Source organism: Microtus oregoni, unplaced genomic scaffold (genome assembly GCF_018167655.1).
Source record: "Microtus oregoni isolate MIOR12 unplaced genomic scaffold, Mior012 000031F_ref0000149, whole genome shotgun sequence".
Lineage (NCBI taxonomy): Eukaryota > Metazoa > Chordata > Mammalia > Rodentia > Cricetidae > Microtus > Microtus oregoni.
Window position 1 is genome coordinate 29,007,873 of NW_024543090.1, and position 12,122 is coordinate 29,019,994.

At 38.4% G+C, this 12,122-nt stretch overlaps 1 protein-coding gene across 1 annotated transcript in view; it reads right to left on the reverse strand.

Moving 5' to 3' along the window:
* The window catches only part of LOC121465619 (mitotic checkpoint serine/threonine-protein kinase BUB1-like), a 34,151-nt gene that overhangs the window by 16,634 nt on the left and 5,395 nt on the right, over nucleotides 1–12,122 (reverse strand). Inside the window, exons 5-13 of the mRNA XM_041678904.1 lie at nucleotides 11,976–12,019; nucleotides 8,848–8,948; nucleotides 6,422–6,474; nucleotides 6,152–6,339; nucleotides 4,054–4,205; nucleotides 2,839–3,065; nucleotides 1,658–1,716; nucleotides 385–513; nucleotides 189–299 (exon numbers count right to left, since the gene is read on the reverse strand). Coding sequence (XP_041534838.1) covers nucleotides 189–299; nucleotides 385–513; nucleotides 1,658–1,716; nucleotides 2,839–3,065; nucleotides 4,054–4,205; nucleotides 6,152–6,339; nucleotides 6,422–6,474; nucleotides 8,848–8,948; nucleotides 11,976–12,019 — 1,064 coding nt within the window. The remainder of the gene's footprint in view (nucleotides 1–188; nucleotides 300–384; nucleotides 514–1,657; nucleotides 1,717–2,838; nucleotides 3,066–4,053; nucleotides 4,206–6,151; nucleotides 6,340–6,421; nucleotides 6,475–8,847; nucleotides 8,949–11,975; nucleotides 12,020–12,122) is intronic.

The window sequence follows — 12,122 nt, forward strand, 5'->3', positions numbered from 1 at the left end:
TTAGCAAAAAACCCAAACAAATATCACATACACTGTAACCTTTTCAAACTGTCACATGCAAAATGTATTCATTCCTTGCTCTTACATGACACACTATTCAAAGGCAGGGCCACATCTAAATCTTGATAATATCTATAGCAACTTCCTGTGATACTGTGTACTTAATAGTTTTCTAAATAAATCATTACTTTGAAACTGGGCTTCAAATGCATCTTCATTTTGATCTAGAGAAGGCCACTCTCCTTTATCATCAGAAATATCAGGAAGTGTTGGAGCCTGAAATATATTCATGATGAAACCTTATAAAACAGAAAAAAAAATATGTCAACAGGCAAAGATTACAAATCAGTTTTTATTAATTTGCATACAAACAAAATATTTTACCTAATGCTTCCTTGGTGTGCACAGTTGGTGATGGCTGCACTTTGGATGGTGTTGCTTGAACCATTCCCAATGATGTGTTTGGAGTTGTGTGAAAAGAATTAATGCTGGCAACCTTATTTGTTTCACACACTAGCAAAGGAGTGGGACAAAAGGTACTTACTATCAGTATGTCACTCAGAACACATTAGAAGGCACACGATTACAGTAATTACAATTTAAAAGTTTACCAATAATAATTATCACTATTTCCATTATCTTTGATTGGGCTTTCAAATATTCATGTTTATCTTTGTAATAATACCATGAAGTAAGGTCAAGAACTGTCCTTTTATAGAAAAATAAAGGTTACATCAACGTAGGAGTTTTGTCATGCAAAGAATCCTTAGCTCACAATATAGGAGGGAATGATCACATTGTAAATCATTCCCTCCTACTATGCTGTGAATCTTAAGCAAGTTTTTCATTTCATTCAGCTGATGTTTGCTCAGACTTTCTTTCTTTTCCCCTGTTCATCTGGAAGCGCTGACATCTTTAATGCTTACACAGGAATATTGCTGCCTGAAAGCTTTACACTTGTTCATTCTATCTGAACCAGGTTCACCGAGTTTGCTGCGTAAGTAGTTCCCCTTTCCAGCCCCCCCCAACTAAATCTTACTCCAGCCATCCTTCCTAACCACCTTCTTTGAAACCTAACTCTCCACCCTAATATTAACACCTCTTTTCCTATGGAAATCCTCCCCTTTTCCATTGTGACTGCCTCACTAACTACTTAGAACTATGCTTTGCATCTAGCCAGCGTGAACCAAGTCTTGGTGCATTAAGTCTCTACTTCAAATAGCCCCGTTCCTACTGTTAGTGGAAAGGATGCCAGTCACAGAAAGAGGGGAAGTGAATTACCAAACTGTGACTTTATTACTTAATGAACAAAATTATCTTCTGTGAAAATGCCTCCACTGTGGTTCCAAACAGAATATAATACTAATTAAACTAATCCCCTTTCCCATCTAACGCATTAACTATGCCTTTCAGATTAATACACTGAGAAGCTTAATAGAAAAATGCCAAAGGATTCTGAAAAAGGAAGATGTTACTAAGAAATGAATTTCTATTTTTTTTAATGAATTTCTATTTTTGACCAAAAACTGTCTGAGGCTTTATAACATCATTCTTACCCTCTAAAGAGTAAGGCCATCCTACACCACAGTCACAATACAGACACTGAGCAAACCAAGACTACTCAAACAAGTTGGATAAAATTATAATGCAACACTACCTTCTTTTGTTTCTGGTCCACTCTGTGGCATGAATTCATGAATACTTTGACTCACACACCTGAAAGAGAAATCTCTTGAAACACACTGAAGAATAAAAGCACTTTACATATTAGAATTTTTAAGTAACTCTCAAGAAACAATAAAATATTGCCAACAATGCTAAGTCTGTTAGGGTGAGGATAAAATTGCTTAAGACCATGGTATAAGTAAATAAAATATTTATTGCCTTTGAGAATATTAATTCTTTCAAATAAGGATAATCATTGGACATTTTAGTGAGACCCATTGAATCTGCCTTTCAGCACAATAACAATCATCCCTCCATGTGACAGGACAGAATGATGGTTTCGCAAATTCAAACGCACTTCATTTATGGTTTATATTAAAGGCCTAAGATCTAGTTGCAGGCACTGTGTGTTAGTGGAACTAGTACCTTTCTTGTACTAGTTACCTGAAACTACTAGTGATATCCAGATTTTAAATTAACAGTGAGGATGAAGGGAAAAGGTATCAAACCACTTATATAACAGCTTGCTTTTAAATCATACTGGGGCAATCAACCTCGTCTGCCTAATCCTGCTAGAATTCTCTTAAGGAACCTTATTAAAATGGTAAGCAAAGTACAAATCACTTTTAGTTTTACAAATTCCTATCAAATTGCAAGATAAGCAATGAACAACCAAAGACAAAAATGTAAAACAAATAAGAAATTATTATTTCTGAAACTCAGAAAAATCCTTCAGTACTGGAAAATATTGGGAGATAGATTTTGGCACAGAATTATCAACACACATCCCATATAACTTCTGAAGGAATACAAAGAAAACATGAGAACATATGTCAAATAACTTTCAGGCCAGTAAAAGTGCCTATAGGTATGTAGTAAAAGACAGTAAGTACTTTCAGTTTGCAGTTTACAGTTATATATTCTGAATGTACAGTGAGAAACTGCTTGACGTTTATAATTCAAGAAAAAAGTACAAAGTAAACAAACAGTATAAAAGAAGTGTGGAATTAAGTGTGAAAGATTCAAGGCCAATATTTTGAGAATCATTTCAGCAAACAAAAATTTAAAAACAAGAACCATTCATCTTTTATACAATATATTACTGTAGATCATGAAAATAAATTATACATGCAATGCATATCACTATCCCCTCCAGGACAACATTTAGCTTACCTGGAATCTGTCACTGACTGGCCACTTCCAGGAACAGGAAGAGCTGGCTGGCTGGCAGCTGGGATCATCAAAGCACTGTTAACAGTATTTACCACATGAGGAACCGAAGGTGCATTCTGTGGTTTCTGTCCTGAGTTCTCTGAGGTCTGCTGATTGATGGATGGAAGACTTGGAACCCTCAGTTCCTGCTGGGAGCATGTATTTGGTCCCATGCATACTGGATTAACCTTTCATGTTGAACAAAAATATTATTAATCAGTCACTACAGCTTTTCAAAGCACAGCAACAAAATAGACTAGCCTCTGTGATGGCTTCTTGTAGCTTCTTAAACAAGGACACACTAAAAGCTTATAGTTAAATTTTTTAATATTTATTTATTTATTTATTTATTTGTGTGTGTGTGTAGGTGCATACATGTGTAAGTCAAAGAACAACTTTTAGGAGCTGGTTCCCTCTTATTTGTTGGGCTAAGGTCTCAATTCTCTGTACCACATATTCCGATCTAGCTGGCTCACAAGCAACCAGAAAATTTCTGTATGAGAGTTGGGATTACAGATGTGTGCCACTATATCTGACTTTTATATGTGTTGTTGGGATCAAACTCAGGCCATCTGGCTTATACAGCAAATACCTCTATTGGCTAAAATACCACTCAAGCCCAGCATCTTATAATTTTAACCACTGAAAAACAAATTGGCATCTATAATATTAGTATTTAAGTATCTCAGGCTGGGCAGTGGTGGCACACGCCTTTAATTCCAGCAATTGGGAGGCAGAGGCAGGGGGATCTCAGTGAGTTCAAGGCCAGCCTGGTCTACAAAGTAAGTTCCAGGAGAGCCAGGACTATTGCATAGAGAAGCCCTGTCTTGAATATTATTATTATTCACTGCTCAATCCATTTTCTTTTTCTTTTTTTTTCTTTTGGTTTTTCGAGACAGGGTTTTTTTATATAGGGCTATCCTAGAACTCATTCTGTAGCTCAGACTGGCCTTGAACTCACAGAGATCTATCTGCCTCTGTCTCCTGAGTGCTAGGATTAAAAGTGTGCACCACCACAGTCTGGCTAATTCCAAATTTTATATATCTTTCTATATCAAATTATTTTAAAATTTGGTATGATTCCTAGCTAAACTAGAATAACTACAGAAACAGGCACAGAGGGCAACAGCTAGTAGCATTAGGGATAAGCTACAGTAGTGAAGAACGTGAACGTACGTCAGGCCTGTTCTGGGAAGCAGGCAGGTCCTTGTGAGACAACTCCACCACCTGATGCAATTTCTTGTGAAGTTCATCCATTTTCTGTTTTAACAGTTGCTCTTCAAAGGCACCGGCTTCTTTCCTTTTCATATAATGTCTGTCTTCACTAACTTTAAAAAACATTAAAAAAAGCACGGTTTGCTCTCAAAATTTCATCAGAGTATTATATGCAAAATGAGCAAATGTTCACAATTTAGGATACTTTTTAAATCAAAACTTTCCATATTTTTTTGATTTTAGAACTGAAACTTACATCACCTTTTAATCGAAATCTTTACCTGTCCTCACCACTGTTACTATTAAATATAGGTTATCATGTTATAAACAACAAAAACCTGTTATGTGATCAATAATATTTAGCAATGGTATTCTAATACTGAACACTTCTTATAAAATAATGATACTGTACTGTAAATTACTTGAAAATGGTTATCCATTCATTTTTTTAAATTATTTTGTAACATATTTGTATATGTGCTTGTGTTTACGTGCACATGTATATATGGCTCCAAAAATCCCCAGGAGTAGTCTAGGCTGCCTCTGCTAACTGAGTGCTGTGATTAAAAGAGTGTGTCATCACATTTGTCTTTTTAATGTGATTCCTGGGAATCAAACTCACTCCTCATTATTGCATGGCAAGAACTTTACTGACTGTGCTATCTCTCAATCTCCTATTATTCCCCACTTCAGATTTTAAAAAATGTAACTCTAGGCACTTTTCAAAAAAATATTAAAGTATTAAAGGGCACAAATCCCAAGGGAGATATGAATGTGGAGGTCAGAGAACAACTTGCTGGTTCTCTCCTCCTACCATGTTGTCTTAGGATTAGAACTGAGATAGTCATACTTGGTGGCTTTTAATTGTGTGTGTGTGTGTGTGTGTGTGTGTATGTGTGTACATGTATGTGATGGTGCCTACAGAGGCTAGAGATGTTGGATCCCCCTGGAGCTGTGTGTTACAGGGTGTTGTGAGTCAACTAAAATGGGTGCTGGGCACTGAACTCAGGTCCTTTGCAAAGACAATACTAGCTCTTAATGCTGAGCCACCTTTCCAGCGTCTCCTCTTTAGGAAATAAAATGTACAAGGTCAGAGTTTCAACAAAATTTTGGATAGTTCTATTTCCAATAAACATCAAATATGGGCACACTCCAAACAAATCAGTCTGCCTTGAGACTGTAAGTTGTGGCACATGAAAGAAAACTATCTATGGCCAACTCAAAATGGGTCCTCCACAAATATTGACTTTTCTCTATGGTTGGTAAATATAAAAATAAGGAACATAGGGATAAAAATGGCTCAGTAGTTAGGAGAGCTCTTGCAAAGTTCAGCTCAGTTGCTGGCACCTCTATCAGGCAGCTACCACCCTTTTCTGGCCTGTAGGGACACTGTACTCATATGCACAAACCCATCACACATAACTTTAAATAAACAAATCTTTAAAAAGATAATGAAGAAAAGGTTCACATGGTAGACGTAGTCCAAATAACCTAGAGGGTACAGAACCCTGAGTGGAGAACAAAGGTTCGTTTTCCTGTCTCTAAGACCTACGTTATAGTAAAAAACCAAGTGCAAAGGTACATTTTCTTATGAGGAACAAAGAGTATTTGTTCCATAAACATAAATAACTTTGTCATGCTGATCAGAAGACTACTTCTACATGTTTTGTTTAAAGTAGATGCAAACTTGGAAAATCTCTTCTTAACCTCAGTTCTCAATTAAATCCTTTCAAAGAGCAAATGAATGCTCTACAAATTTAGGACTACTGTATATAGAGATTCAAATTCACATAGATGATATTGGAAACACTATCCATTTCACTTATGCAAAGAAAACACCAGTAAGGATGTTTACTGTAGCGCTGTTTCAACTGTCAGTGGTATTATCAGTTCGGCAATTGAGCCTGTGGAAAAGCATGCTGCGAGGCTAGTGTCTAACAAAGACTTCTAGGCTTCTGAGAAAAACTCAAGACATTCTCTTGTCTTTTCATTCAGTTATGTGATTACTCATCATTTAAAAAGACACATACAAAAAAGCGTGATATAAGAGTGCAAATACCCCACTGTTCATGCTTCCTCCGTTGATTGTATTTCTGGGCTCTTAGTTCTTCAAAGGAAAATTCTGAATCCCCACGAATAAGCTTTTCCTTGCAGTACATAACAACCTGCTGAGTGTCAGCCGTGGGTGCCACAGATGAGCTGACAGAGCACTCTGATTTGGAAATCATGATCACTCTTTGTTCCTTACTGGGGAGAAAGACACCACTTACAACAGTGCACTAAAGTAACTTGAAGGGAACTTAAGTAATAATGTACTCATTGTACTTGCATATTTGACTTGTTATCACAAGAGGATTGTGTCACACCAGAACATTCTGAGCCCTACAAGACAGAAAACAAACATGAGCATTCACTTACCAATGAGAAACCTTCACACAAATTACTTCATAATTCATCTGAAAATGCTCCCTGGGAAGGAGCCTCTTAAACGCAAGTAGATTTACATGTTTATGAAAACTATTAATAGTTGGAGCTTTAGTTGGCATTATTTTTACTTAGCTTTTCAAACTGAGGTCCCCCCAAACAAAACAATTAATTTAAATTTAAGAAAATAAAATTTCCACCTTTTGTCTGCAAGGTCCCTGATCCTGTACCACAAAACCCATCGGAGGGGTGAATGTGTTCATGACTGGCCGGCAGAAGCCCCAGAAAGGGAGTACAGACATTCCTCAATCCCCTAAACTTTCTGGTCATTCTGCAGGGGCTTCTTTCCCCTGCCTCTCTCTTCCTATCCCATCCCAGCTTGCTCCCAGGAACCCCTTTCCTTCTTCGGGGTCATAAGATCCCCCAGCTCAGCCTGTTTGGGGGCTGGGACAGGGTGGTGAATGCAACCGGGCAGGAGTTCCTTTGTTTCACTGAGTCTGCAAGCAGCAAGCTAGTCCTTTTGTCTGTGAGGTCCCTGGCCAGCAAGTGGCCCTGATCCTGTACCAGAAGATCCATCTGAGAGGAGAAGAAAGGAGTCTCACCATCCTTCAGTCTGTATTGTGATCACAGATATGGAAAGACAAGTAATGCAAGTGGCCTAAGAACATTGTTAAGGACAGAGATGGATGATGGGATCCTTGAGAACCTTCATCTGGTGATGGATGGAGATAGAGACAGAGACACACATTGGAGCACTAGACTGAGCTCTCAAGGCCCAGATGAAGAGCAGAAGGAGGGAGAACATGAGAAAGGAAGTAAGGACCGCGAGGGGTGCGCCCAACCATGGAGACGGTGGGACTGATCTAATGTTAGCTCACCAAGACCAGCTGGACTGGGACTGAATGAGCATGTGATCAAACCGGACTCTCTGAATGTGGCTGACAATGAGGACAGACTGAGAAGCCAATGATAATGACACCGAATTTTGATTCTACTGCATGTACTGGCTTTTTGGGAGCCTAGTCTGTTTGGATGCTCACCTTCCTAGACTTGTATGGAGGGGGGAAGGCCTTGGATGTCCCACAGGGCAGGGAACCCTGACTTATCTTAGGACTGGAGAGTGAGGGGGAGGAGGAGTGGGGGAAGTGGGAGGGAAAATGGGAAGATGGGAGGAGGTGGAAATTCTTAATAAATAAATAAATAATAAAAAAATTAAAAAAAAATTTCCTTCTGTTGCTTTCCTCTCAGAAATTCCCAATAGTAGCAATAACCTACTAAACAAATATTCATTGATATTTCACAGATATCATACAATGAGCTAGGACTGGGGAATATGACCAGAAGTAACACTCATTGATCTGTCTGTAAATTTAGAGTAGTAGAAAGAGGGTGGCAAACACTGTAAGATATAAACTGGGACAATCTGTATCAAAGTTAGACATGCATGTTCTACTTCTAGGAATGTGTGCATTAGCAAAACAGATGTCTTTACATGGGATTAAACTACAAAAAAGTCCTAAAGAACGACTGTCCTATGAAAGAGAAAGATGCTAAGAAACATGAAGCTGAAGAAGAGATCTGAGTATTTTTATGTTTACAAGCAAGCAAAGCAGAAGAGATGTAGATGGGTCAAAAATATTTACAGGGATGAAAAGTAGGCACAAGTAGGAAGCTACTTTTCCCCCATGGAAACAGCAGAGAAAGATGCAGTTACCTATGTAATGGTTGGTAGCAAAAATGATAAGATTATCTTCTGCTGTGTTGCAGAAATAATATTTATTTTTTATAGCTATGAGAGTGAGATAGACACATCCCAAATTTGAGAACAATAAAGTTTAAAAATCACATTAAAAAATTAAGTGGTAAACAGACGAGACATACGATATCAAGAGTGGTGTTGAATGTAGAGTAGAGAAGAAGTGCCTGAAAATGCTAGAGTTCTGTTTTGAGGTTATGAGCATAAATGTTTGAGGTTCTGGGTTTTTTTCTAGAGCAGGGCTCAAAAACCACCAAATGTGATCCAAAATAGGAATTTCCTGGGCCTACAAAGAAGCCAGCAGAACAAACAGAGGGTATTAAAAAGAAAGAAACTGCGGACAGTGTTTGTGTGGCAGGTAGGGGTCCTTAGGTTTGACAAGAAGTTATATTTGAGTTGAGCAAAGATAGATGAAAAGGCTCAGAGCTGCCATGGAGTGGTGGTGAAATGGAGGTCAGTCCCAGCAGACAGGGTCAATGGAATAAGATGCAAAGGCAAACATAAAAGACAGTCAGAATGGCTGTCCAATAACATTCCTTATTTCTATACAACATACAAATAAATGTTCTTGTTACCAGACTCTTAGGAACACAGGGTGAGTTTTTTCCTGGACTTGACTTTGTTGTCATGACTTGGTTTACAATCTGTGCACTATGCAGAGGTTCCGAGGTTGCAGCTATAAGTGAAAAGTAACATTAAATAAAATTAGCACACAATACATTCCACTGTTCTTTCGGTATGTTATATTTAAAACATCTATTTGGAGCTGGAGAGACGGCTCAGCAGTTAAGAGCATTTGTTCTTTGTTTTTTTAATATTTATTTATTATGTATACAATATTCTGTCTGTGTGTACGTCTGCAGGCCAGAAGAGGGCACCAGATCTCATTACAGATGGTTGTGAGCCACCATGTGGTTGCCGGGAATTGAACTCAGGACCTTTGGAAGAGCAGGCAATGCTCTTAACCACTGAGCCATCTCTCCAGCCCAAGAGCATTTGTTCTTACAGAGGACAAAAGTATAAGTCCCAGCACCCACATGGTGGTTCACAGTCATCCATAACTCTAGTTTCAGGGAATGTGGATAATAGGTATGTATGCAATGTAGACATACATGCAAGTAAAACACTCATACATATAAAATAAAACATCTAACACATAAATACAAAAATTACTTTAAAAAAATCAATCCATTTTAAATTGTCTCAGAAATGGACTAATTTTCAGCTAAGAAAAATATTAGAGAAAGTTAAGAAGTTAAGATACTATCTAGATGGAATATAAAGTCTAAGTGGTTATTTTAAACAAGATGACAGTGACTATTGGTAATGGCATCATTACCTCACCAACACTGCATCTGACAGAGGGCTTATTTTCAAAATACATAAAGAACTCAAGAAGCTAAACTTCAAAATACCACATAATCCAATTTTAAAAATGGGGTACAGATCTAAATAGAAGAATTCTCAATGAAAGACTCACAAATGGCCAAAAGACACTTAAAGAATTGCTCAACATCAAAGAAATTCAAATCAAAACGACTCTGAGATACCATCTTACATCAGTCAGAATGGCTAAAATCAAAAACACTGTTGATAGCTTATGCTGGAGAGGATGTGGAATAAGGAGAACACTCCTCCATTGCTGGTGGGAGTGCAAACTGGTACAGCCACTCTTGAAATCAATATGACGTTTTCTTAGGAATCTACCTCAAGACCGGGCTATACCAATTTTAGGTATATACCCAAAGGATGCGCAATCATACCACAAGACACTTGGTTAATTATGTTTATAGGAGCATTATTCATAATAGTCAGAACCTGGAAACAATCTAGATGCCCCTCAACCAAAGAATGGACACAGAAAATGTAATATATTTATATAATAGAGTATTACTCAGCTGTAAAAAATAATGACCTCATGAAATTTGCAGGCAAATGGCTAGAACTAGAAAAAAAAACATTCTGAGTGAGGTAACCCATACCCAGAAAGACAAACATGGTATGTACTCACTCATAGGTGGTTATTAGGAATAAAGTATAGGACAACCAACCTACAATCCACAGCCCTAGAGAGTCTAGATAACAAGGAAGGCCCAAAGAGGGATGCATGGATTTCCTTGGGAAGGAGAAGTAGAAAAGACCTCCTAGGTAAACTGGGGACGGGGTTGGGGGTATGGAGGGATGGAGAGGGAGCAGGTTAGGTGGGCTGTGTGCAGGAGGCCAGTAGGAGGCAGAATGGAGAGGGGAGAGTAACAAGAGACATCCTGATGTGGGAACCATTTCAGGGTTAGGGAAAAACCCCAAGCCAGGGAAACCCCCAGGAATTCACAAGGATGACCCCAACTAAGACTCCTAGCAGTGGTGGAGAGGGTGCCTGAACTATCCATCTACTGTAGCAGATTGGTGACTTCCTTAATTGCCATCAGAGATACGCTATCCAGTAACTGATGGAAGCAGAGAAGACAGAGATCCACAGACAAGCACTGTGCTAAGCTCCAAGTCTTTCAGAGGGAAGGGAGGAGGGATTGTACTAGACAGGGGGGTCATGATAGGGGAATTAACAGAGATAGCTGACCTGAGCTTGCAGGAGCTCATGGACACTGGATCCACAGTCAGGGAGCCTGCATGGGACAGACCTAGGCCCTCTGCATGTATGCGACAATCATGAAGCTTGGTCTCTTAGTAAGGCTTCTAACAGTGAGAGCAGGACCTCTCCCAGGTGCTTAGCTGGCTTTTGGTAACCTATTCCCCATGCTAGATTACTTGGCCCTGCCTCTACATAAAGGGAGGACTTGATACCGCCTCAACTTGATGTGCCATGCTTTGTGCAAGCTCATGGGAGGTCTGTACCTTTCTCAATGGAGATGGAGAAATGGATGGGAAGGAGGCAGGTATATGGATAAGAGAAGGGAATGGGAGGAGAGGAGGGAAAATGGCTGATATGTAAAATATTAAAAAAATCATTATTTAAATAAAAATTAGAAAAAATTAAATAAAATCAGCTCCCAGTTAAATCAAAACAAAAACGGTAAATAAAAAGCTACATTACGCCCACTTGATTCAATTCTGGAAAGATGAGCAATCCAGCATATCCTCTCTTGAGGATGATTTTTTCTTTTCTTTTTTAAGACAGCATACTGGAGGGGGAGGGAGGCTGGAGAGATGGCTCAGCGATTTTAAGAGCACTGACTGCTCCTACAGAGAGCACCTAGGTTCAATTCCCAGCACTCACATACAGCTCACACCTGTCTCTAACCCAGTTCCAGGAGATCTGACACCTTCATACCAAGAGACACAAAATAAAGTTAAATAAGACAGTATATTCTATGTAGCCCTGGCTATCCTCAAAACTTATGTTCCTTCTCTGTTAGCCTTCCTTCTGAGTGCTGGGATTATAGGTATGTGCCATTACACTATATCTAGATATAGGCTTATCATTTTTTGAGGTAAATTCATTAAGCTTTGCTTGCAGGTTTGCTCTATTACGGTGCTAAGACACAGTCCCCTTGCTATCCAAAGTTATTTTGTGAGATTATTATCAGAGTGTCTTCCTATTACCCAAAACAGTAACTTGGCTTTTGGTTTTCAATAAATACTATATGAGGCCTTTTTTTTTTAAACAAACAAAACAAAAAACATTTAATGCAAAAATTACAGACTAAATTTTCAGCAATCTAGACATTTTAGAAAAGTATTATTTTACCTTGAGCTGGCAAATGGGTTCTAGTAAGACGTGCCTGGAATAGACTAAATAATAATAGAAAACATATAAATATATATTTTAATTTTACAGTTTAATATACATCTATGTTGAAATGGAAACAAAATATAACAAGCAATAAAGACAGAA